This window comes from Meles meles, chromosome 1, assembly GCF_922984935.1.
Source record: "Meles meles chromosome 1, mMelMel3.1 paternal haplotype, whole genome shotgun sequence".
Taxonomy (NCBI): Eukaryota; Metazoa; Chordata; class Mammalia; order Carnivora; family Mustelidae; genus Meles; species Meles meles.
The window spans coordinates 201052443-201078734 of record NC_060066.1 but is presented as its reverse complement, the minus strand read 5'-3'; the positions used below and the strand labels follow the sequence as shown (position 1 = coordinate 201078734).

The 26292-nt window shown below is 56.7% G+C and overlaps 1 protein-coding gene across 4 annotated transcripts in view; it reads right to left on the bottom strand.

Moving 5' to 3' along the window:
* Positions 1–16662, bottom strand: part of WNT4 (Wnt family member 4) — a 29064-nt gene extending 12402 nt beyond the window's left edge. For 2 of the 4 annotated variants that reach the window (XM_046028077.1, XM_046028067.1), the window contains exons 1-2: positions 16330–16659; positions 2528–2763 (exon numbers count right to left, since the gene is read on the bottom strand). In XM_046028077.1, the coding sequence (XP_045884033.1) occupies positions 2528–2763; positions 16330–16406 (313 nt within the window). In that variant the 5' untranslated portion in view covers positions 16407–16659. Of the gene's footprint in view, positions 1–2527; positions 2764–16329 lie in introns of all 4 variants that reach the window. The other 2 variants (XM_046028088.1, XM_046028058.1) reach the window with 2 other exon arrangements.
* Positions 16663–26292: the final 9630 nt, after the last annotated feature.

The window sequence follows — 26292 nt, the reverse complement described above, 5'->3', positions numbered from 1 at the left end:
TGACTTGCTGCCCCCGAATGACATCCATTGACTGTCTCCTCCATGCCAGGCTCTGCCATATGCTGGGAAACAGGTAAATGAGATAACACTTTGCCATGGGAAGGGTTCAAGCTTTAGGGATAGGGGAGGGGGGAAGGGACAGGCATTACAGTTTAGTCTAAAAGATGTAATGAGGGGCGCCTGGGTGACTTAGTCGGTTAAGCGTCCGACTCCAGATTACAGCTCAGGTCGTGAGATCAAGCCCCACATTGGTGTGAAGTCTGCTTGAGATTCTCTCTTTCCCTCTCCCTCTGCCCCTCCCGCCACCCTGTGCACCTGCACTCTCGCTCCCTCTCTCTCTCAAAATAAAAATAAAAGCAAAAGGTGTAATGAAAGCTATGTGAGCACAAATGGTTTAGGCATGCATGTGTGTGCGTGTGTGTGTATTAAGGGGGAGGGAGAGAGAAATTGATAAGGCAGATGGGTTAAAATGTAGACAGTTGGTCAATCTAGGTAAAGAGTAGTATGGGAATTCATCATAGGAAAAACCAACGTACATACAGAGAGAACGGACTGGGGTTGGCCATCGGTGGGGGTGAGGAGGCAGGTGAGATGGCTGAGGGGGGTCAAAAGGTACAAACTTCAGTCACAAAATAAGTAGGTCACGAGGACGTCATGTACAGCGTGGTGACTGTGGCTGATAATCCCATGTTGCACATGTGAAGCTTGCAAAGAGAGTAGATCTTAAAAATGCCCATCACGAGAAAAGAGATGTGTCATTATGTGTGGTGATCATTTTGTAATATATGCAAATGTGGAGTCATGCTGTATGCTTCAAAAAATATAATGTTGTATATAAATTATACCTCCATACAAAAAGAAATGTATCGCCTACAGGTGAAGGAATTTTTTGGGTAAATTTCCTGTAAGTGTGAAATTATATCAAAACAAGAAATAACCAAAAAACCCAGAAAAAAAAAAACACAAAACCCAGCATGAGCAAAGAGCTTCAGAGGCCAGAGGAAAAAGCAACTGCCCAGGAGTAGGAACTGGGGAGAAGCTGGGGGGAGGGAAGCGCTGAGCAGGCAGAGAAAGAGGGGTGAATATTCAGGGTGGAGGGAACAGCACGTGCAAAGGCACGGGGGCTGTGACAGGGCCTGGCACAGGGAACCACGCGTGCCCCTAAAACTCCAAACACGGGCTTTCCCGTGCTTAGAGTCTGCGGTTTAAGCCTAGTATTTGGGCCTCGTCAAACTGTGGCCCCCAGGCCCTGGCAGTGGCACCATCACCCCCGGGGAGATCCTCCATTACCAGGCTGTTTGCCGGGTCTCTGCTGCTTCCCCGGAGTAGCAATATTCAGTAATGCCAAGCATGATGGTGCCTTTTTGGCTTCCGCCAGCTCCCTGGAGAATTGCTTCCAAATTTCGATCACAGTTGGTTTCCAACAACATCCAAACGGTTTGCCATGAGCCCAGAAGCCCTGGCTGTCCAGGGCCACAGGTGCCAAGACAAAGGTTGGCCCAGGCAATGCCCTCCTGCTGCCTGGTGAGTCAAAGGGCCCCGTGGATGGTTAGTAGCTCCGGAGTGTCAGTTTCATGCTCAGGAAGTAGAAAAAGAGGCAGCTGGTTTACAGCCCTTCCTCGAGGGCAGCAGATTGACCCAGTGACCTCTCAAGGAGCCTTCCAGTTGCACAGAACGTTCCCTCTGCCCTGCCCACCTTCCTCTGGCCTAATGCCTTCTCGTATTTCTCATCTCAGCGGAGGGCCTAACTTCTCAGCAAAGCTCTCTCCGAGCACCCAGCCCTGGCCAGGGGAGAAGTCTACCCTTGTGTTTCTGAGGCTCACGTGTCTGCCCCCCCCATCACAGTGTCTTCTTATTATGGGTGACAGCAGGACCCTGGAACTGGCCTGCATGGGCCCCAGCCCCGACTCTGCCACTTGCTAGTTCTGTGACCTTGGGCAAGTTACTGTACCTCCATGTGCCTCAGTTTCTTCATTTGCAACGTGGAAGCCTATCTCCAAGGCCAGAGGACTTAGCATTTACTTAAAATGGGGTCCGGTCCCTAGTTTGTGCTATAGGGTGTGGAAGCTCCTGCCCCTCCTGGGCTTAACTTGACTGCTTCCAGGAGGACAGAAGTGGGGTGCGGCTCTTGCTTGGTCTCAGAGCCCGGCGCGGTAAGGCTGTCCACATGGCCTCCACCGAGGAGGCCGAGGGTCAGCGTCAAAGCAGCATGGTGTTGGGGGGTCGAGCCCCAGGTTCACCCTCTGAGAAGCTCTGGGCTAATCCATCCTTCTCCCTGCCTGAGCCTCGGTTTCTTCCCCGGTAGAACGGGGAGGGCAGCTTGGGGACTGAAGCGCTGTGGACGAGAGAGACCTGCACCCACAAGGAACAGCACCCCCCGCGCTGGCCTTCCCAGCCCAGTCCCCACCTGCACGTGGCTCCAGTCACGTGCTGGTTCAGCTTGCTCGATGACAGCTGGCTCCCGAGCACCTGTCCCCCCTGCCAGGGAGCTGCCCACCCCCGCCCCTCCCGCGAGCCCCTCCCTCACCTTGTGTCACCACCTTGCCGAAGACGGGCAGGGAGTCGAGCGTGGAGCAGTTCCAGCGCCGGTTCCGGAACTGGTACTGGCACTCCTCGATGGCCAGCTGAGCGCCGCGGCGCACCGAGTCCATCACCTCCAGGTTCCGCTTGCACATCTGCACCTGCCGCTGGATCAGGCCCTTGAGCTTCTCGCACGTCTCCTCCTCCGAGATGCTCCCCACCGAGGACAGCTTGGCCAGGTACCTGGGGAGAAGGCCGTGGGTGGAGTGCCGGGCGGCCCGCCTTCTCCTCTTGCCACTGCCGGGACCGGGCTGTGCTCAGCCCAGGTCTCCGGGAACCGACTCATCCCACTGACCGGTCCTGCTGGTGACATCTCTCCGGATCCGGTGACAGGCTCCCCTGCCTGGCTCTTGGGGCCAGAGGGGGAATGCTTCTTGCATAAGAAAGCCTCTGCCTCCACCAAAGCAGGCTAGGCACCGGGAGGGACCCCGACAGAACCTCCACCCCAGCGTGACCCTGGGGCTCTGACCCTGTTATGTCCCTCTGGCGGCGAGGCTGCAACCACTCCCCTGGTGGGACCTAAGCCCAGCCCAAGCCACAGCCGGCCGCGTTCCCGGGTACCAGATGGAGGCCAGCATCGGGACTGCAGCGGGTACTCGCACAGGAACGGCGGTGGGGGAGGGGGGCTTAAAAAACCACAGTGTGCCGTGCTCTTCCCTCATCGCCTTGAGTTTTTAACAGCCTGGAGATGGGGCACCAATGCTGGTTCCACCTCACGGGGTTATGACGAGCACCACAAGCTAGGTAATGCACGTCCGAGGGCTCGGGGACCAGGCCTATGGGGAGCAGGGGGCTCCAAAGCGTCTGTTTCAGGGGAGGACAGGAGGGAGCACGACTGTTCATTGAACACCCACTATGTGCCACGCACAGCGGCAGTCACTGCTTCCTGCTGCCTCCTCGCCCCCCAGTCTATGAGGTCGTAATTATTATGCCCATTCTACAGATTCCAGCATGAAGGCTAAGAGGGTGACAGGGCCAAAGTGACACAGACAGCAAGTGCCAGAGCTGAGCTGAGAACCCCTTCAAGCCCCGTGGGCCTTCCTCCTGCCTGTCCTCCCTAGTGGGTTGAGGGCCAGGCTCTGCCGCGTGTGAGGACAGACCCTGTGTGGCCTGGGCCAGGACGCAAGGGAGCGGGAAGCAAGCTGCAGGAATGCTCAGCAGGAGGGGAGCAGAGCTGGGGAAAGGCCCTGTCAGGAAGGAGTGGTTCCCCTCAAGGGAAAGAGATATGCATTAGCTGAACACCTATTAAGTGCCAGCTATGTCTCAGATAGGTGAAGGGTCACCTGACTTGTGAGGGCAGATCTAGATTGAAGGCCAGGTCCAACAAGCCCACGACTGGGTTCTAACCACAGGCCCTCAGCCTGTTCCCCCCTCCACTAGCATCCTTGGCCAAAGAGAGCAGTATCCAGCTGTCCCTGACTCTATAGCGAACCCAGCCTCTCCCCTCCTCCTCACCCCTCCTCCCCCATAACTTGGCTAACAACCCTGGACTGAGATGGAAGAGCTTTCTGGAGCAGGGGGTAGAGATGCTGTTGCTCCTATAAGGTAAGGTGCACAAATTTCTTGTCCAAAGGGGAAGGCCACCACCCTCCGGGACTTAGTTTTCTCATCTGTAATGCGGAGAGCTTACCACTGGTTCTGGCTAAGTCATGGAACTGTTATCAGAGCAAAAGGGGTCCTGTGTGTGAAAGACGGTCTGACCAGGGGTCTGAGGCAGGGGGGCAGAACATGGCCATTTGTTCGCTGAATGAAGCGAATGAATGGAGAACAAAGACAGAAGTTCACCGAAAGCCCCACTAAAATACGGCGCATTTTAATGATGATGGTCCTAAGCATGGCTCACTTTGATGGAACTTCGGACCAGGCTAAGCACTTTACTTACATTATTGCATTTATCCCTTCAGCAAGCCAATGGACTCCCATTTTACAGAGGAGGAAACTGAGGAACAGACAGATTAAGTAGCTTGCCTTGTGCCCAAGGTCACTCAGCTAGTAAGAGGTGGAGCCAGGACTTGAACCTGGTTTTGCCTGGTTTCAAAGCCTGTGCTAGACCCAATGTTGTTTTAAGCTGCTGGAGGAGTAGACCTGAGCTCTATGGGCAGAAGCTGCTGGGAGCTGGGTTCGCTCAACCTCAGGGTGCTGGTCAAGGTGCAGCCCGTGGTCTGCCCGCTGGTAGCTGGCTGGGCTTCCGTCCCTGCTGGGGGGGTGTTTGAGCGGCAGGTGGATTCTGTTTGTCAGGCAAGTGGGCTGGACCAGAGGAATGGCGCTCAGCTCTGGTGGGGTCGATGTGTGGGGTTTGCTGAAAACGCAGGGGCCTGGGTCTCCCTCCGGGTGGGGCTGGGTGGGCACCTGGGCTTTTCACACGTCCCCAGGAGCAGCTGGGAAGCCAGGCTGGTCCTGGACGGCACTTTAGGGGAAGCTCTTGGCTAACCACCCATGATGCCTCCTTCTACCCCCGAGAGAGATGTGATTCTGGGACCCCCGTTCCTCCTCCTGGTGGCAGCAGCTCCCCTCCCCCAACACCCCAGTTGTGGGGCCTGAGTCTAGCTTTCTTTATCTAGAAGTGGCGAGCATGGATCCTCTCCTAGAGGGCTGCCGTGAGAGAAGGCAATTCCACGTGGCTGAGGCAGCTGGCTCTGAGCCGGGCACATGGCAGGTGTGACCAGGAGGAGCCCCCCTTCCCTGGCAGCACAGGTGAGTAGGAGGTGGGTGGTCTTGGGCTGAGGCAGTCCAACCTTCCCTTCCTCTCCCCAAGTTCCTTGCCTCCTGGGGGACCTCCCCGTCTTCTCTTCCAGGTCCCCCCTAGGGGAGGCAGAGACTGGTAAGGTCGGGGCAGGAGCCTGAGCCTCCCAGAGGGAAGACAAAGGTGGGAAGATGGTTGAGGGGTGCAGGGAGACTGCATCTGGACAGGAAGGGGGAAAACTTGGCTCTTCAGCCTCGTATGGGTGCTCCTCTTGCCTGGGCCAGCTGAGGAAAGGCCCCCCCCCCCCGCCCCCTCCCCCCTGGAGCTAGTCCCACCTGGTGCTCTTGGCCTGCAGGGGGCGCCAAGAGCCCAGCTACTGGCCAGGGTCCAGGTCCATACTTGGGAGGCCATGAGTGAGGGGACTAGGAATTGGGCCTCAAGTTGGATCCTTCCCTGCTCAGACCCAGGCCTGACCTCTTGGATAAGGGTGGGGGCCCCTATTCCCTGAGTGACATGGGAGCACAGAGCTGGCCTGTACCCATCTCAGCCCCTGTTCTCTCTGCATCCTGCCAAGGGGCCAGGTCAGGCTATAGGGGCTCCTGGCTCCTGGTGAATGGAGGTGTTCAAAGGCAGGGGAAGCAGGCTGGGGAGGCCTGGCTGAGTCACCAGCCCACAGTGTGACCTTGGGCAAGTCCCTGCCTACTCGGAGCCTGTTTTCGTGGGGACCATAACTTGGTGGGTCTGTGTGGCCTTTCCCACTGTATGAGGGGCAGTCCTCCTTCTACAGACCAGGAAGGGGGCTGTCCAAGCCTCAAAGGCCTTGGGGGGGCCCCGGCCAGGCTGGTAGATGGAACTCCAACCTATGAGTGAGAAGTGAGAAATGAAGTCCACCCCAGGAACTGCTCACCGATCTCTCCTAGGTCCGGACTCCGCGAGGGGAGGTGGCCTGAATCACAGTAACAGGGCCGTAGGGGAGCTGTGGGCTGCCACGGCCGTGAGTCACCAAGACAGCTTCCAGGAAGAAGCCGAGAACCCTCTTCCGCTGAGGAGCGTGCCTGCCCCCGCAGTCGGCACCCGAGCCATCCCCCGGCCCTTGCCTTCATCTGGCTCAACAGCTGTCCCCTTCCATGCCACAGGAGGCACAGCTCCACCCCACCCGATTCTCTCAGATCCCTGGTCTTGCCCGGGAAGGGCTGGCTGGTGCAACCGGACATGCAGCTGGGAATGGGGTGCACAGACCTGGGACCCCAGGCCCTTGCCTGCACTGCTGGCCTGTTCGGGTATCTGGTTCGGGTTCCTAGCCTCATGTTACAGAGGAGCGAACTGAGGCCCAGAGAGGTGGAGGGTCTCATCCAAAGTCACACAGCCAGCGAGTGACACAGAGCTCTGTCTCCCCTGTGTCTCGGTTGTGGGTCGGCCCTGTCTGATGGCTGGGGGGCTGACATTACCTTCAGTGTCAGTCGGCCTGTGGCCTCCTCATTGCCCGGCACAGGCGAGGCACACAGAAGGGGTTCAGTCAATGCCTGCCGTGTGATGGACAGCTCTGTCCCCCTCTGTCACCTACTGGCAGAGTACTCAGGGTAGGGAAGGGCAGGGGTGAGGGAGTACATTGGGAGCTGCCTCTGCCTACCACCCTGCAGTGGGCTTGGAGACGGTCAGGGGTCAGGCCCAACTGGGGAATCCCTTCCCTGCACTCTAAGGTGGCTCAGCCTTTCCCCCAGAGACACGTGTGCCCCTCGATGACCCTGGAGCTTGGCGGGGCTCGGATGTTGGCTGCACAAGCCATTTCTGGGGAGCTGGAGAGCCAGGCCCGTGGAAGGCCTCGACTGTCTCTGCCTCTTCTCTCGTTCGGGTCGCCTTGCCCCAATTTAGGCTTCTTCCTGCCACTGCTGAGTCCAGGCTTAGCAATCTGCCACCTGCTGCCCCAGCCGCCCAGGACTCTCGCCGCAGCCCTGCCATCGATCAGGTTACCCCAGCAGCCCGGGCCGCCCCGGCTGCTGCTGCCAGCCAGCTCGTGCCCCCATCTCCTCACCCGGGGGCTGCAGGTCCTGCAGGCTTCTCCCAGGAGGCTGCCCCCGCAGGCCCGTGCCGCAGCCTGCAAGGCTGGAGGGCCCTGGCCCTGCCAGGGAGATCAGATCCTCTCAGCCACCTGCTGTTTTCATTAGAAACTAAAATTAGCTGGGCTTGTCCCAAGCTTTTCCAGGTTTGCTTGCTTTTTTAAAAAAATATACAAATTCCTAGAGGAAAATCCGCACTTCTCCGACTGCTCTCCAGCTCTCGGTCTGCGTGTCCAGAGGAGAGGGGACGGGAAATAGCTGGGGTGTTTGGGAGGCCAAGCAGATCAGTGTCGTGGGTCCTGGCCCTGCGGGTGTCCAGGTGGGGGCTGGGACGCCAGCCCAGGCCTCTCTGCCCCCTCCCTCTGGCCTCTCTGCCTGCCCGGGCCACATTTAGAGCCTCCTCAGGAGTGGCAGTGCCTGGGACACCCAGGAGGAAGGAGGCCAAGCAGGAGGGAGGAGGAGCCGGAGGGAGCCGCAGCGCCTGCCCAACGGCGATCCTCCTGGGGAGACAGGCCGGGCGAAGGCATGCGTGCCACAGACCCCACTCGGGACCGCGTTCTCCCTGGGGGTGGCCCGTGCCTGCTTCTTCAGGTCGTCACCACACCCCTCAAGTCTCCTCGGGCCTTCGAATGCTTCTGCACGCGCGGTCTCCGAATCAGGCTGCCCGCTCCCCAACGTGGCCCCATCCCGGAGACCTATCCTTCCGCAGGGCCCGCAGGGTGGCGCACTGTGCAAGAGAGATGGCAGACTGGGTCAGAATCCTGGCTGTGTTCCTGGAGGCAAGTCAGTGAGCATCTATGAGCCTCAGGGTCTTCATCTGTAGAATGGGGAGAATAATTGGTCTCTCCTCAGGAGGCTTCAGCGTATTAAGCGTTCACACAGCAGACACTGCTCCCCTGTCGGCAGCCTTATTATGTTATGTGGTCAAGATGGCCATCGCTGAGACGTTTGCCTTCATCATCACTGTCCTCCTCACCACTACTGCCCGGGAGCCCCTTCCCAGTCCCTTGAGCTGGGCCCCCTGCTGGACTGCAGACCCGTCCTCCTTTTGATCTTCTTTGGCTTGGCTCCCTCTGTGTCTGTAGACCTGGGTTCGCCAGTCTGAGGGAAGGACATGCTTCCACTGGGAAAGGGGGGTCACTTCAGTCCCCACCCTGACTGCAGAGCTTGGATGGAATCTCCTGACGGAGCCCGTAGAGCTAGAGGACGTGTGCCAGCGACTCCGCCCATCGGACGGACCCTCCAGGGCCAGAAGTCCAAGAGGTCAGATGGGGGATGAGGTGCTGTTAGGGGACCAGAAGCTGGGACAGTGGGGCCCAGAACAGGCTTGCTGTGCCCGGGGAACTTAGAAGCCCTTTGCAGGACGAGGCTGACTAGGCAGGAGGGACCGGACGTCCCTGCCCCCTGTGCCTCACAGACAGCCGTCACCTGTGTGAACACATCCTTGGTGCAGCTGTGGGCTTGGCCAGGAGCGTGGCACCCCCTCCGTGATTTGGATTCCAGAAGGCATGTGTTCGAGGCCACGCAGCCCATCAGGTCATTCCAGCTCCTACGCCCAGGCTGGCGGATTAGGACCCAGAGATGGCCCCAGGTACCCAGGGCCTGACGTTTTGGCAGTGACCACGATTTGAGGAAGGTGGCTTCATTCTTCTATGGCTGAGTCCCGCTGCAGTCCCTGAGCCACTGCAAAGGCGCCCGCCCTGCTCTCAGGAGCAAGGGGGTACTCGGGAGGGAGGTGTCTCAGCGGCTGCGGGGCTGCCTCGATGGTATGCGGGCCCATGTTCTCAGTAGCGTCTGGGGCCGTGGAAGGAGTGGCTGCCACTGTCCTGGGACCCCAGGAGGGGCAGCCGGGGAGGAGAGGCCGGCCTCGGAGACACGGTGGTTGTGGGGTGCTGGGGGCGGTTTCCCCTCTACCTTCTCCACTCCACTCTGGAGTCCTTGATGCTCGGCTCAGGTCCCAAGGTCCCAAGCTCAGGTCCCAACTTTCCTCAGTTCAGGGGAATGACGACCTTTTCTGGAGCTCATGCCCCCACTCCTGTAGCTCGGGCCACTCTTCCCCCTTCTCCCTCCTGGCATCCCAGCTTCTTTCGCTTCTTTCACTCCTGATCTTCAGAAGCCCTTGCAATCCCATTTTAAAAATCCTTTTGCTTCCAGTTTCCATTACTTCCCACGCTCTGGTGCCCCAGCCCCCTCCATGTCATTCCCGAGGGCTCCATGCCCCCCCTTCCTGTGTGGGAGCCCCTCTCCCATCTCACAGTATGTGTTCCTGGGCAGTGGGTGACTGACTCAGGCCCAGGAAGTAGGCACTCAGACCTGAGCCTGGAGGGCCCCAGAGCTGCGCCTGGACGTGAGACTTTTCCTTCTCTCCGTGGGGCAGGTGTGATGGTGGGGGTGAGTGGGTGTCAAATTTCGGGCTCTTCCTGACCTTGCCTTGCCCCCTCATTTGGCCATGGAGAGCTTCTCCCTTGCAAAGACCCACCCAGCTCTTGTCCCCAGAGCCACTGAACCACTGAACGGTCCTCCCTAGCTCGGCTGAGGGAGCCCAGGGGGCAGGAGCCAGGAGGGGCAGCTAAAACCCCAGTCGAGCTGTCCAGGTCGGGCGCTGGCTTCCTAGAGTGAGGCTCAGGCTCTGGTGGCTCCAGGCTTCCAGTGAGTTCCTTGGCTTTGGTGGATCCCTTCTGAGGGCCCCATCCCAGATGAGCCTGTGGTCAAACCGTCACCCCTATCCCAACGAGGCAGCAAGGACAACTTTGGTTCCTTCCTTGCTCCATTGCACATAACCTCCCACAGAGGATGACTGGTGAGGGTGTGGGGCGGCAGGGAAAGTTCTGGAAGGACAGTCAGGACCTGGCCTGGAGTTCCGGCTCTAGCACGAATGTGACGTGTGACCCCACGTCCCTAGCACAGTGCCTGGCCGGGTCGGTCTCCACAAGTGAGCATTTGACAGGACTGAATGGGGCTGACCAGGCATGGCCCTGCTTAAAGTTTCAGTGTTGCTGGAAGGGGTTGAACGGATAATCTCCAGAGACCCTCTGAACTCTGAAGGCCTTGACTTGGTCCTCTGTGCTTGGGGTGCCAGGACTTCTGGGCCTCCCTGACTCAAGAGCAGTACCTCCCTGTCGCCAGCCCTCGGGAAAGGGTTCTTGGAACCCAGCCCTTCCATGATAGGTCCTGTGTGCGAACAGAGCGAGAAAGAGGGTCCGAAAAGACCATCTAGGAGTTGCCGTAGGAAGAGGCCCCTGGAGTTTCCCTGGAAATTTCCCACTGCTTCTAAGGGGCCTCTCCAGAATTCCCTTGTGGGCTGTGAGCGGCTGGCTGTTGGGAGGCTCCTTCCCACTCTGATCACATCCCCTCCCTCCTCTTTCCCACCTTCCTCCCCTCTCAGCTCAGACCAGGTCCCCTCCACGGCAGCAGGGGTCATGACTTGGTCAGGGGAACTTTTAGAACATAGTTTGGTTTCAAGTTTGCCAGGAGATGGGGGAGGCAGAGGGGGTTTGGATGGGGAAAGGGGGGAGCTGGTGGGGTCACAGCAGGGGGCGAGCCTTCTCCTGGGTTTGGCTGAATCACAGAAGACGCAGTTCGGGACTCAGAGATAAAAGCTGGCAACATGTGAGGACATCTGGACCGCAACAGTGGGGTCTCGGCTTCACCTTCCAGCTGAGCTTGCGGGACAAACGGGCGGCGGCTGCGCTGAGCTCCTCTGCAGCAGGGGTGACCGGAGGGGCCGACGGCGGGCAGCTGCCACCCCCTTCCGTGGCTCCCCAGCCAACCCCATGCCCCGTTGGCTCAGGCCAAGCCCTTCTTCCCGGAGGGAGGAACAAGAAAAGGAGGCTTGGCGTAAATGCTCAGCTTTGCAAACGCACCCACAGGGCCCGAATTGGGCGAGTTTCAACAGGTTTGGGGAACACTGTCTTGTCAGATGTTTGCTGCGTTGCTCAACTGCTAATCCAGGGCTGAGGGAAGAAAGTCAGGCCACAGCAGACAGCTGGGTGGTTACCGCCACTGAGTAAACCCCTCGGGCAGAGCCTGGGCTCGGGGCCCTGCCACGGAAGGTGAGGGGGAGAAAGGGCTTAGCCAGGCTCCAAGGGGGTGTGCCTGGCAGGGGAGCCGAGGGTCTCCAGAGCAGCCACCTTATGGGTGACAGCCCCATGTCCTGACACCCGCTTCGGCCCCTCTTAGCATCATCTGAGACTCATGGGTTGTAGAGTGAAGCGTCCCTTCTACCCGAGATCTTGAAGATGGGGCACCCTTTGGCAAAAACTTAAAGCCCTCTAGTGTGAACAATCCCTTCCCTCCTTTTGCCGTCAGGTACTGACTGAGCCCTGGATCTGTCAGACCCAAGCGGGCACTGGGACTCCGAGAGCCATCCGGGCCACAACCTTGGCCTTCAGGAGTTTATAACCTCATGGAAGTACGAGCCATGCTATTGGACCAGGATTATACATAATATGAAACAGTCTACTAGGCGGGGGATAAGCACCAGGAGATCGGGACATGTGAGAGCAAGTCAAGTTCAAGTTCTGCTTCTGATTTGCATCATGTCCTTGGGGGAGTCACCACACCTCTGGGTCTCTGAAGAGGGGCTGCAAAGAATACAGACTCCTTCAAAAGCAGGGAGAGGTTATGGGGTTCTAACAGGATCACGGGTGTGAAAGTGCTTCGTAAACCACCGACTCTGAACAAGGGGTGATCTTTCCCCACAGGGGATGTTCGGCTCTGTCTAGAGCACCTGGGCGTGCCCCTGGCATCTGACAGGTAGAGGCCGGGATGCTGTGGAACATTCTGCAATGCACAGGACAGGCCCCAAATATCAACAGAGTGGTTCAGGAGATCCTGGTGTCAACTATGAAGGGTTATGGATGTGTTGCTGATTGGTCTGATGCCCAGAGCGAGGGGAGGAGCTCCAAGAAGTGGGGTTTACTCTTTAGAAGAGAGGGAGGGACCCTTTGCAGCTGGAGGTTGGGGGACACTTCCTGGGGGAGATAGGCCACCTGTGGGGTCCAGCACTGCACATCTGGGCAGGCTCTGCCCATTCCTGGCCCAGTGAATTGCACCCAGAGCGCCAGGCCTCACTGTGCCCATGGTCAAGGGGGTCACTCCCTCCACCCCGTTGCTGGGCACATACACACACAGGAGCTGGGGCCGGAGATGCACACCTGTGGGGAGTGAGATCCAGTGAAGGGGCGATGCTGCCCGGCTGCCCTGAAGGGCGCGTCTAGACAATACTCTCTGGCCACCAGGATCTGCCGGGCTGGACCTCCCTGGCTCTCTGAGGCCCGGGCAGGGGCCCTGGCTGGAGCAGGGAGGTGGCCTGTGTGAGTGCAGGATCCCCACAGAACGGTTTGGGGGTACACAGGGCTTGGGAACAGCGCCCTGAAGGCCCGTTCTCTCTGTCATCCCTGTAAACAAGGCCACCGCTTCCCCATCACCGTGACAGTGACCCTCAGCTTCCAGCGGCAGCCATGGGGGCCACTTCCAACGGCGTGCCTGACAGGGCACTCGGCCGCTCTAAGTGTGTGTTCACGCTTGCCTCCCAACTGCCCAGGGGTGGGCGCCACTTAAACAGAGGAAGAACCCGAGGCTCAGAGAGGTTAAGGAAGCTGTCTGTGGTCACTCAGCCGGTGAGGGACAGACCGGGAAGGGAACTGTGGGCTCTCTTGGAGACTACCTCCTCACCCTCATCGGGGGGCCTCTGCTGGGGCCCTGGCCCAGCGCACTGCTGCCTTCCTTCAGGAAATCAGCAGTCATGAAACCTTAGCTGATCTATTCCCTGACTCTCCCTGGTACTTCCACTGGGAGTCCAGAGAAACATGCTGAGGTTGGGGCCCAGGGGACCAGAGAGGATCACCCAGAACCGGCCAGCCTGGGGCGGGGGACAGAGCAGCCACTGGAACCCCAGCCTCTCAACTCCCAGCACAACCTGTGTCGGAGGGAATGTTCCGGGCCATTTCTGAGGCCAGCTGTGGCAGAGCCGGGCCTTCTACCGACGGACTGTTCTCATCCATCCATCCCTCCGTTGGCGGTAGGAGCTGCCGCAAGCTGTCAGCTCGCCCGGGGTGCCAGACACAAGTCTAATCAACAGCTTCCAGCTTCTCTGGGCTTGCCCAGGCCTCAGGCTGTGGAGCCCTCCCAGCTCCAGGCTCCGTCCTGCCCAACAGCTGCACGCAGCGGGACACCTGGCCTCCCCGCCAGGCCACCCGCCCTTCTGAGACAACAGACAGCACCGTCTCCTGCAACCGGCCAGCTAGTTGACCCTGGACTGAAGCCTAACGGCAGGTACTGGAACGGAGATGGACACCCAGGCACGGCCCCCCTGAGAACACTGCTCGCCATCCTCTCAGGGCCAGACCTCCATGGTGACTCACGTGGGAAAAGGTAATGCCCACTATCGTGCCTGGATGGACATCTGCCTGCCCCAAGCTTTTCCTTCTAGAGGCAGCTTTTGGGTCAGATGCCCCTGCCGTTTACTAGCTAGGTAAACTTTGGGTTTACCCAAAGCATCACTTTGGGTGATGACCTTTGTGACTCCCCCATCTTCCCATCTGTGGAATGGGATCCAGATGATTTATTTAGAGAGTACAGTGGGAGTTCTTATAACGATGACTATTATTGTCATGATTCTGCCACCTTTAGGCCAAGTCCCCTCTGTGACTGCTCCCGCTCACACTGAACCCTTCCTCTGATGGCGGTAGCATACACACTGTCCCACCCATTTGTGGTTTTGTTTTGCTTTTATCCAGACCCCAAGGTCCTTGAAGACCAGGCTGTGATGCTTAGTTCCCTCCAAGCTGGCTCAGTCCCTGTCCCAGGGATGAAGGTTGCTAATTACAAGGCAAATGATCCGGTCTTGGAATGTGCCCAGAGATCGCTTCTCCATCACTGTCTCTGGTTTGGTAGGGGTCCCAGGAAGCCCCTCATTCTTCCTGTCTCGGGCTGTGCAGAGACCCTTGGCTCGGAGCCTGGGGTGGAGCAGAAGTGAGCTGGGTCACCCAGAGCCCTGCTTCATGGCAACCTGAACCATCACCACTGCAGAGAACAGGTTTGCCAACCTCTCTTCTCCCTCCGGGGCTGCCCCTCCTCACCCCGCCCCCCAACTCGACGCAAGCCCGAGAACTAAGCTGTTGGAATTCCCCATGGTTGGCGTGACCCAAAGCTGGGGCTGCCTCTCCGGATGGGATTTTGGGCTTAGATGTGGGGTGGGTGGTGACACCACCTGGGCCACACCGGCTCAACTTGGGGACGGCTTCAGGGAAGTGGGTATGTCACTGTCAGGGAATCAGCACCTGGGTTCAGGTCTCGGCTCTGAGTTTGGGTCAGTAGCTTCCCCTCCTGGGGCCTCAGTTTCCTCATCTGTGAAAGGAGCTCAAACCCTAGGTGCCTTCGAAGGACATTTCGCTGTGGATGTTGCTCTCTTCTCTGAAGACCTGGGTTGGAGTCTGGAGCTGCCTCTTCTTTCTCCTTTTCGTAGCCCATGGTGCTGGGTGGGTCACACCTTGTCCTTGTTCTTCCTGATTCTCACGCTCGCTTTGGAGACCCTGGCTCTGAACACCTGCTTTCAAGGGTCAGCCCCAGATCCCTCCCAACCCCCAACCCCAAGTCCAAATCAGCTCCTTTCCTCAGCTTGGTGGACCTCGTCCTTGCTCAGGAGGATGGCCTGAGGGGGGTCATGGGGGGGTGCCCTGGTTTTTGCACACTTTGCCACTGCACCTGAAGTGTTAATCAAATTAAGGCTCCAAGAAAGACACAAGCTCCACAGCCACTTTGTGCTGCCTGGGAGTCGCTCGCTTTCCCGACAGCTGGGAGAGTTCCACATCACCTCGGTCCCCCCAGCCCCGGGGGGCTCTGACCCCAAGGAACGCACTCCTTCCAGCCTGCAGGGACCCAGCTGGCCGCAGTGAGCTCATAGCAACAGCCATTGGACACTCAGGGCAATTTCATGGGAGATATTTGTTCTTTAGTCTTGATGCAGAGAGAATTTTGTCCTCTCCCGCTGTCTCCATGGAAACCCCAGCTACACACTGTTGGCGATCCCCCTTCCCACCTCATGCTTTTCAGATCAATATTGGAGCCTGGCTCCCCACTGGCTGCCCACAGTGGATGGGGGCAGAGCTCTGGGCAGAAGGGATTGGGGCCAGGGTTAAGCCTGGGGCCTGGGGAACCGCCACTGATGGGGGGATGAAGAAGGACTTAGAGTCTTCCTGCTTTCCTGTTCATCCACTCACCAAAGCTCATCCCTTTAGAATCCCCCTCCCTCCACCTGAGACCCCCCACCTCAGTGAACCTTCGGTCCCTTCCCAGGGAGTCCCCTGAGCCAGGCCCTGCAAAGGAGAAGCAGACAGGTCACCAGTGGTCACCACCCCTCTCTCCTTAGGTGAGACACAGGGAGGTGGTGGGCTGTTGTCCTCTTCAAGTGCTGGGAGGAGTTTCTTCCCGCCCCAGGGAAACAAGGCCAGCGCCCGCCGCGGACTCTCCGAGGCCGGGTGTTCTGGTCCCTTCCTTCCTTCTATCCTTGGCTCCCGCCCCCCAAGCAGAAACAGGTCCCTGCACGCCTCCAGCCCAGCCCGCAGCGACGCGCGGGGAGCTCGCTCCTGGACTTCCCGGGATTAACCTGCTATTATGACCCAGAGTCCTTCCCCGTAATGGGCTTCCTCGGCGACCTGTCAGCCGAGCCGGGGCTGCGCCCGAGCCGCGCACCCCACCCCGGCCGCCGCCCCGCGCTCGCGCCCCTCGCGCTCTCGGGCGCCCCAGTCCGCCTATGGGTGCGGACGCCGCCGCCACCCCTGACGCCTCTGGGCCGGGAGCCGCACCCGGACAGGAGGGGTGCCCAGAGGGAGGCCTGGGCCGTGGTGGCGGCAGCGGAGAGGGCGAGCGAGCCTCGCGTCCCGCCGCTGAGACACCTGCCGGGCGCCCCCGCGCCCGCTGCCCCGCGCCGCCTGGCACCGGCCGGCTGCCCCCGGGGCCTGCCCCGCCCCGCCCCGCCCGGCCCAGCCGGGTCCCGGCCCGACTTACAGCCAGTTGCTCGCGGCGGCCGAGAAGACAGCGAAGACCAGGAGGCGCAGCGAACGCAGGCACGAGCGGGGACTCATGGTGCCGCCGCGGGCGCCCGGCCCCGGGCAGCGGCTCCGACCGCGGGGGGCCTCCCGTCGGGGCGGCAGGTGGGCGCCCCGCGGGCGGGCTGGGGCACGGCGCCGGGCGCGGGCCGGGGCGCGCGCGGCGGGGCTCTGCCTCCGTGCCTGCCGTCAGCCCTGCCCGCTGCTGCGCCCGCTGCCCGGCGCGGACCAGACTGTCAGCGCCGCCCCAGAGCCGGGATGCGGCTGCGGCGGCGGCGGCGGCGGCGGCGGCGGAGGCGGGCGGGCGGGCGGCCGGGGGGGCGGGCTAGGGGCGGGCCGAGGATGGGGTTACCTGGGCGGGCCCAGCGGCCCGGGACACCCCCCGGGGGCGGGCCGGAGCGACCGCGGCAGCGACCGCCCTGGCCCGCGGGACTGGGCTTCTCCGGGGGCCTCCCCGGCCGGGCGCCCGGGAGGACTTAGGGCCGGAGCCCGCTCCAGGCACGCCTGGCTGCGCGCCGCCTAGCGCGACCAGGCTAGAGGCGCGGCCACCCAGCTGCCCGGTCCCAGCCCGGGCCTTGGGGACAGGCGGGCACAGCTCCCCCAGCCCGCCGCTTCGGGCACTGCAGCACCGCCCTTGCTGCCCCGCCTCGCCCCCCGCCGGCGCCTCGAAGGCCGACCCCCGCCCGGCCGAGGCGGACCCACCCGAGCTCGGCTGCCACTCGCGCGCACCCAGCCGCTTGCGCTCTGGGCGCCCAGGGCTGCGCACCCGGGAGTCCCGAGCCACCCGATCGCCCCCCGCCAGGCCCCTCCCTGCCTCCCGGCCGGCTCGTCTTCTGGCCCAGCCTTTCCTAGGCGCTCACCTCCCTCCAGCCTTCCGGGAGCTGGACCGGGCCTCCCGAGCTTTGGTCAGCTTGGGACAGTGGCCGGAGCCTGCGGGAATCCGAAACCTCGTTTCTGGCTAGCCTCAGGCTCTGGGTGCGCTCTAAGCCGCAAGGTCTTGACCAAGCCCCTTACATCTCTGGGCCTCTGTTTTCTCATCCAGGAAATGGATGTAAGAGCCGGAGATTGCAAGGATAGAAGGAGCTTAGGGAAGGTCTCTTTTTGGCACCCTCACCAAATCTTGCTTTGCGTGTTGGTTTTCCGTGCGCTTGTTCTGTTTATCCTCCCATATCTGGCAGTTTCGGAGAACTCATTGCCTGGTACAACAGGTGTGACTGCCGTGTTTGTGGAATGAATGAATGAAGTGGCATGGGGCTGTGATGGTACCTCCCTAGGGCAGAGTGCTCAGTTCTACACCAGGGTGCCTGGTAAGCCTTATTTGCCCATTCCCAGCTCATGGTCTCTCTGGGTCCCGGATTTGACTCTGTGTCTCTCAGTTACTCAGGACTGGAAGGACTTCTTGTGTAAATGGGAAAACCAAGGCCCAGGCAGGGGCAGGGAAGGGCCCCACCTCCCTAGGGGTTGGGGACAGACCAGGCCTCCGCCCTCACCTCTCACCCTGTGTTCTTCCCTGTTTAGGAACATGAGGTTTGCTCCCATGTGGATGGTCGCGTTTGGGTGCTGGGACGGTGCCCTTCCCTCTGTGGAGTCTCTGGGGGCTCAGCACAGAGGAAGGGCTCAGTAAACATTTGGTGTTGAGAGTAGGCAGAAGGTGGCGGGGATATACGGGGCTGAACAAGAGTACAGATGGAGGCTCGTGTACCATATGTCTAAATATTCCCAATTTATAAATCAAGCTAACAAAATGTGAAATAAAATATGTTCTAGTCTCCTACCTTGACAAGTACAGTTTCACAGCAACCAGGAAGGCCAGCTTTGAATGTAGAATTCTCAGACTGTTGGACCCTGCGCAGAGCCTGGCGGTGCAGGAAGAGGAGACCCCTTCTTTTCCACATCTGCCTCGGGCCTGCCCTGCACATGTGAGCCTCTTAGCCAGTATGTGCAAGCCCATCCGCACCTCCTCTCCCCTTGGAGAGCTGCGCCTTGCCACCCTTCAGGCCCAGAACTGGGCATGCCTGTGGGATGGATCTGCAGAAGAGACCCAGCCATGTGGGCTTAGGGAATCTGTCTGGGCAGGGAATCCCTGGGGCCTGGGGACCTAGAGAGTGATCTAGAGAAGGGGGTGGGGGCATGGGCTCCACGTGGACACAACCTTTTGGCTTCGTGGTCTCCTCTCTCTGTGATGAGAGCTTGGCTGGAGAAGTAGAGCTCAGCACCCCCAGGGAATAAATTTATTTATTTATTTGATAGAGAGAGATCACAAATAGGCAGAGAGGCAGGCAGGGGGTGGGGGGAGCAGAGAGCCCGATGCGGGACTCGATCCCACGACCCTGAGATCATGACCTGAGCTGAAGGCAGAGGCTTAACCCACTGAGCCACCCAGGCATCCCAAGAAATTTTTTAAAAAATATTTATTTATTTATTTTTTAGAAGAGAGAGAGAGAGAGAGCACAAGCAGGAGGAGCAGAGGGGGAGGGAGAGAGAATCCGAAGCAGACTCCGTGCTGAGCCTGGAGCCCAACACGGAGCTCAATCTCACGACCCTGAGATCACCACCTGAGCTGAAACCAGAAGTCGGATGCTTAACCTACTGCATCATCCAGGTGTCCCCCAAGCCAGGACATTTTTGAGAGCGCTCGGGACTCTAACTAGAAGATTTGCTGGTTGTCAGGCTTAAAGCAAGACAGTGCCCAGCAAACTCGGATGCCTTATTCTGCTAAAAGATTGAGTCCTCATACGCCAGGCATCGTTCATAGTGCTTTACGTGGTGTCACTAGTTCAATTCCCACAGCGAATCTGGGAAGTAGGTACTGTTATGTTCCCATTTTACAGGCGAGGAAAGGAAGGTTAGAGAAGTAAATCACCTGCTCAAGGAAAGGGGTGGGCCCGGGACTCCAGAGCCACATCGTGTGCATGCACTCAGGGCTTTGGGCTTGGACTTCTGTCCCACAGCACGTGCTGCCGACCTTGGAGGGAGCTGCTAGGCCTCCCGTGTCTGTATCTGTCGGGAGTGGGGGGGACAACGCTACCTGATTCACTTGTCCTGGGGCTGCTGGGAGACACACATACACACATGGAGTAATAAAAGACCTATGAGCTAGAAGGAGCAGAGCCGAAGAGGGAGGGGAACTGAGGCCTGGGGCCAGAAAGGCCCGCCCTGATTGCGATAAGGGAGAGGAGGAGTCCCCTGGTCTGAAGTCAGTGGAAAGTCTTAACCGGAAAGCGTCTTTGAGGAAACGCTCCTCTAACTTTCAAGAACAGTCCAATTGTGAGGATTTACATACAGATTAATGAGAAAGTTCATTCATCAATAGCTCTTTCTTACACAATCACACACGATGTTAAGAGTGAACGTGTGTCTAGTGCTTCTGATGCGCCGGCCACCCAACCAGAGGCTTTGCTTGTATTACCGCCTTTAATTGTGGTCACAGCCTTGGAAGTAGAAACTGTTAATCCCATTTATAGGCAGTGAATCTGGGGTGGCGGGGGTGGGTGCCCTAAGGTGCTTTAAGATGCACCAACAATCCTAGGACATAGGCACTCTCACGTTACATATGGGGAAACTGAGGCACAGCGGGATCAAATGGGTTGCCTACAGCCATGCAGTTAGGAACTGGCACAGCCAGGGTGTGGACACAGGTGGTCTGGGTGCTGAATTACCCGCTACCCTGTTCTTCCATATGTAAGGATTGATGTCTGGGTCCAGAAGGGGAAGGTCATAAAGTTTCTCTACGTTCCTCCCGGAAGTTGCCATCAGTTCTCAAGGGTTGAGATGGGGCCCCTGCTCTGTATCTCCTCTCTGTGCCCAATGCATTGAGTGCCTTATACAAACTGGAATTAGAATACCTTCTGCTTGTTTTCTTTTCTTTGATTGAAGAAAACAAGACTTTAATTCTCCAAGTGTCCCATTTTGTGGAGTGAGTTATCCTTCCTTATTAGAAAGTTCACCAGGGAAGGGAAACTTGGCCAAGTTTCTAATCAGAAAGAATCACATACAGCATGTCTTAATTATCCCCAGTTCTTGGTGAATGGGTCCAAAGCCATGTCGTTGGCTGTTCTCCAGCCAATCTCAGGAAAACCCAGTAACAGAGTGTCTGGTCAATGGGGGTCTTGGATTTCCAGTCCAGCCTCCCAGATTTTTAGGTGAAGAAACTGAGGACCTAGGCTTGGGATCTAGAACCTTCTTAAGCCTATATATGCATTGTTCAGGGAGATAAAAAGCCGTGGGCTCCTCTCCTGCCTCCATGGCCTGCCCCATCTTGGGGCAAGAAGGGGCAGGAAACTCAATCATTCTCAGCCAGCCACACATGTCTGTGTGGCTGGGCAGCTCCCAGCCCTTCTCTGGGGCTGTTGTTTGCTTCCTGAATTCCCTTCTAGGAATTTAGAGAGCGGATAAAGGGGAGTGTCAGGTCCTTGGGAAGCCTGTCTATGTTTCCAGCGCTGCCAGATCTCTTCCTCAACCCTCGGTTGCTTCATCCATGCAATGGGACTCATAAGAGAGAGCACGAGGACTCTGTGTAAAGACTTCTAAGCATGGGGCTCCGCGCCCCTGAATGTTGAGTAAGCCTCTTCATCTTGCTCTGTGGTTTGCGCCGGAAGTCACACTCCAGTGGTCTGTTTTGCTTGGTCCACCCAATATTTTTAAAATATTTATAATTCGTTGACAACATTTCAAAAATGGAGAAAGTTCACACATTGAAAGCCCCAGCTTTTCTTAAAAAATGGGAAGAATTAGCAAGAGGGTACCCACATTCACTGGTGAAGAAAGGTGACCTCTGTGCACCTCGAATCATTCATTCATGTCCCTACAACCCCCTAACACAGAGCCAGTGGTTTCTGAGCGCCCTGCTGTGGGACAGGAGCTGTGCCTGCATAGTGCACTGAATCCTCACCATAAGTTCTCAACACCCTTATTTGAGCAACATGACGTAGAGGCTCAGAGAGTTGGGATCAGTTGCCGAGGTTTCAGGGTTAGCAGATGGTACAGCCGGGACTCCCACATAGGACCTTTGTCACGTTCCTCTGTTTGGGCTCTTTTCCTACCACAGTCTAGCTTCGGGTCCATGGAGGAAACCCTAGTTATGACCTGTGGATGGACTGATGGAAGAATTTAGCATGTGATGTCAATGCCTATGGTTCCCATCCTTTACCTTCAGACCTCTGGGGCTGTGGAGTTAAGGTAGGGGTCCCGGGATTAATGAGCACACCTAGAATTCTTGGAAAAAAAACTTTCCTGCCCACAGATAAGATGACTGTAGCTTAACATTTTGAAATGAACATTATGAAAATCTTTAGAGATGCCCGGGTGGCTCAGTTGGTTAAGGATCTGACTCTTGGTTTCAGCTCAGGTCATGATCTCGGGGTTGTGGGATCGAGCCCCACATCAGGCTATGTGCTCAGTGGTGAGTCTTCTTGGGCTTTTCTCTCTCCTTCTCTCTGCCTTCCCCTGCTCTCTCTCTTTCTCTCAAATAACTAAATATACTTTAAAAAAAGAAGAAAAGGTTCAAACACCTACAATGGAAGACAGTAAGAATACAGTAAAACTCTATGCTGACTCACCCAGATACAACAATGACCAAAATGTGGTCCTATTGGCTTCATCTACTCTTTTTTTCCTCTTTTTTCTTTTTTTTTTTTGAAGGTAAAATTAATTAATTAATTAATTAATTAATTAATTTGAGAGAGAGCGCATGAGCAGGAGGGGTGGGGAGGGGCAGAGGAAGAGGGAGAAGCAGACTCCCTCCTGAGCATGGAGACGGACTCCATCCCACGACCCCGAGACCATGACCTGAGCCGAAGGCAGATGCTTAACGGGCTGAGCCACCCAGGTGCCCCTGTTTCTCTTTTTCTTCACTGAATTATTTCGAAATGCACTCCAGATATCTTGTCGTGTCATCGGAATACGTCAGAGGTCAGAGTCGGTCTTTAAAACCCGTGGGAGAGTGGAGCCAGCTGGTTGTGGCCGCTCAGAGCTGATTGTGAGTACCTCTTCTCAATTCTGCCTTCAGCCATGTGGCCTCGGAGGCGGCAAATCTGCCACGTGGGAATGTTTATACCACGGAAATCAGCAAACACTACAAGACAGGGTTCCCCTACAACTCTCCACCCCAGAATCGGGGGCTGAACATTTATTAGTATGCCACTGCCCGAAACTCATGGACATTTTCTTATATAACCACGGTGCGATGGTGTCATTACTGAAATGACTGTTTACATTCTAATCAAATGTCCACGAGAGTCTCAAAGATGTCTGTTTCTGGATGGTTTGTCTGATCAGGACTCAGACAAGATCCACTCCTGACGTTTGGGTGTTTATGTCCCTTAATTTGTCTCAATCTAGAGCACGCCCTTTATCCCCCACCTGGGGCTTTTGTATGCCCTTGATGGTTGCGGGGATCAGGTTGGCCGATCCGTTCTGCAGGCTGCTGTCCTCCTCTTTCCCCTTATCTCCTGTCTTTTTTTTTTTTTAAGATTTTATTTTTTGATTATTTATTTGAGAGAGAGAGAGAACATGAGAGGAGAGACATCAGCGGGAGAAGCAGACTCCCTGCCAAGCAGGGAACCCGATGTGGGACTCGATCCTAGGACTCTAGGAACATGACCTGAGCCAAAGTCAGTTGCTTAACCAACTAAGCCATCCAGGTGCCTTTATCTCCTGTCTTTAAAGTCTGAATCGATTCAGCTCAACTTGGTTGGTTGGTTGGTTTTTTGGAGAGGGACCAGAAGGCTTCATCGATGGCTCTGGGTTAAGCGTTTGCCTTTTCAATGCTCGCAGATGATTTGTGATAAATGAAATGCAAAGCCATTGGGAAGCGTTTTTGAATTTATGATGGCCTTTTGTTACTTCGCCATCCACATGTACCACAAGTTCAGCCACGGTGAAATCTTCTGCTAGAAGGAAGGGCCGTGAGAGTCAGGAAAGCTGGCCTCTCTGATTGGGCCTCTCCAGCCTGTGTGAGTCTTTCTACATTTGGGTCTCAGGGATGAAGAACTGCCTTTGGGAGTTCATTCCATTATGCTGTCCCTTGGACGGTCAAATACCCCTACCTTGTGTCTAACTGCAATCTTTCTTGCTTTTGCTGAAGCCCATTTTCTCTGCCTGGATCCTTGGCATTTCCTTTTTTTTTTTTTTTTTTAAAGATTTTATTTATTTGCCAGAGAGAGAGAGAGAGGAGAGAGGGAGAGAGAGGTAATGTGTGTGTGAGTGAGCGCACACGCGGGGGGAGAGGCAGGCAGAGGTAGGAGGAGGCTCCCCGCTGAGCAGGGAGCACAGTGTGGGACTTGATCGCAGGACTCTGGGATCTGAGCTGAAAGCAGACGCTTAACCAAGCCACCCAGGCATCTTGAACCTTGACATTTCTTAAATTCCCCTCTCTCAAGTCTCTTCTACCATGGGGAGAAAAACAAACCAAAATGTCCTGTGGTTCTAGGTTCTGGATCCTGTCCTTGATGTGGCAATCGTTCCACCCTGGAGTGGTTTGAACCTCGCTCTGTCCCCAGCCCCAGGAGACACTGTACATACCTTCTCCACACCCCTGAAGGATGGGAGTCCTCACAGACCAAGGCACAGGACATTTGTCCTGAGAACCCCCTGTGCACCCTCGCTCGCAGGTCTGGGGTCTTGTCTATGGGCCAGCCTCAAGTTATGGCTTTTGTTCCCAACAGGTTTCCTGTCCTTGTCTGTCCTTCCCACCCTTGCTGTCTGGACTGAATCCTGGAAGCTGGTTCCTTTTCACCTTCCTCCTCTTGCCTGTTTCTGATCTCACCCACTGACTAGGCTGGGGGCTTGCTTCTTCCTCCCAGAAACAGGGAACTGTGGTGAAAAACCGTTGCTGTGGCTGAGCATTCTGCTTGAATCTTGAAGATGGCCTGAGCTAGAAGTGACACCCTTTCTTTAGGGAAGCAGAGTGGTGTCTGGGGAACATAGACACTTCCTTAGGGCTATGCCTCCTGCCAGGAATTTGAGTCTGAGCCTGTGTTTAAGCTGCCATCAGGACTCAACCTAGGAAACAAGCTCTTCAGGGTGGGAAGGCCCTGTCAGACCGTCCCTTGCACGTGTAGTGGGAGTGGGCAGCGTGAACTTGACTTTTCCTCCAAGGTAATTCGCTTTACCTACAACGTCTCGGACACCTGTACTCCTGCAGTCTCAGAGAAAAAGCCTGATCGTAAGGAAATACTCAAGGGAACTTAGAAGAGGCTTGTTGTTAAGTTCATGGAAACAAGGAACGCGATCGACAACTAAGGATTACTGCATATGGCACCCGATTGCTCTTGAATGTTTATCTTCTTGACTTGTGTTTATTAGAACCTTTAAAAAAATGGACTGTAAGCTGTTTTAATAGAGGACTTAGTTTTCTTAAACATTCTGAGTTAGAACTAGCGATGTTAATTTACTTGTCATACTTGGAGCTGAAATCCAAGGAGGATGAGGAGACAATACTACGGGCAGCTCCCAGCGCTGTTTTCCATCAACAGCAACCTGCCTTCATGTTGGAGAGGCACAAGCAAAGGCCCTGGGGTCAGCTGGCCTTGGGCTTTGACCCAGGCTTGTCTTTGGCAGATCATCTCTTCTGTCCCTCCGTCTCCCCTCCCTCTCCCTTCCCGGCTTTGCACGTGCTATTTCCCTTGCTGGAAATGATCCTCAACCAGTCCTTTCCTGAGTTAATACCCTCAGGTCTTAGTTTCCATGCCATGTCAAGAAGACTTCCTTGGGCTCCTGGTTACATAGTCTCTGTCAGCTCTCCGGACTTTTCCTTTGAAGCACTACCAACCTAATAAAAAATGATTATTAAATTGTTATTTGTAAAATTATCTATGTGGTGTGTCTCTTCCAGTGTTTTCTGATCTTCAAGACGGCAGGGATCATGCTTGTTTTCACTGCTGTGTTCCTGGTCCTGCTGTATGTCTGGCACAGAGTGTTTGGATAAAGAAATGAGGTAAAATTCTTTAAGCCTCAGTTTCTTTATCTAAAGAATGGGCCTATGACTCTCTTTCTTTCAAATGGAAGTAGATAACCCGACAAATATCGATTTCTTTCCTATCCTTACTCCTTGCAAAAGAAAAGAAAAAGCAATTCAGAAGGAATAAACGGCCTTTTGAATTGTTAGCCTGAAAACCCGTCACTTAAGAGAGCACTCACAAAGCCGGAATTGTGATTGTGGAGTGCTGGGGATGTCCCTGGTTTCTGCCACAGGAGGATGGACTAAATGACTCCCTTAGACCCTGGGGCAGAGGAGCCCTTTCTCCTGGGGCTGAGGGAGCTGATTTGTCTGTGTGGGGGGGCCCAGGGCGGACCGAGGATTCCACAGAGAGTTGGGGGGCTCCATTCCACCCTGGGAGTCGCTTCTAAGCTTCCCTTGGCCTCTGAGGTGGAGATGAAGGGTGGCCCAGGGTCCCTGCCCCCTGTGTGGCTTAGGGATGCCTTCCTGCAGGCCCAAGGGGTTAGTGAGGTTAGCCCAGCAAATGGCCAGAGGAGAAGTAGTTCAGGCCAAGGGAGTAGCACATGCGTGGGCCTGGAGGTGGGAGGTCATGGCGTGTCTGAGAATGAAGGTTCAGAGGAGGGGCAGGCAGAGAGGGGCATGGCGGAGGCCGTACTGTGGATGCTCCTAGGACTGAGGGGTTTTTGTCATGATGGAGCTGGAAGAGGACAGCAGGGGCCAGGGCAGCTCGTGGGACACTGCATGCATGCACACCTGTGCACGTGCACACGTGTATGTGTGCGCACGTGTATGTGTTAGTGCCTGCCCGTGTATACGTGACTACAAGTGTGTGTCTGTACGTGTGCACGTCTGTACATGTGTGCATGTATACAGGTGTGCACACACGTGTGCGTGTGCATGTGTGTGCACACATGCGCATGCATTTGTACTGGTTTGTGTGTACGCGTGTGCATGTGTGTGCCTGTGTGCACGTGTATGCATGTG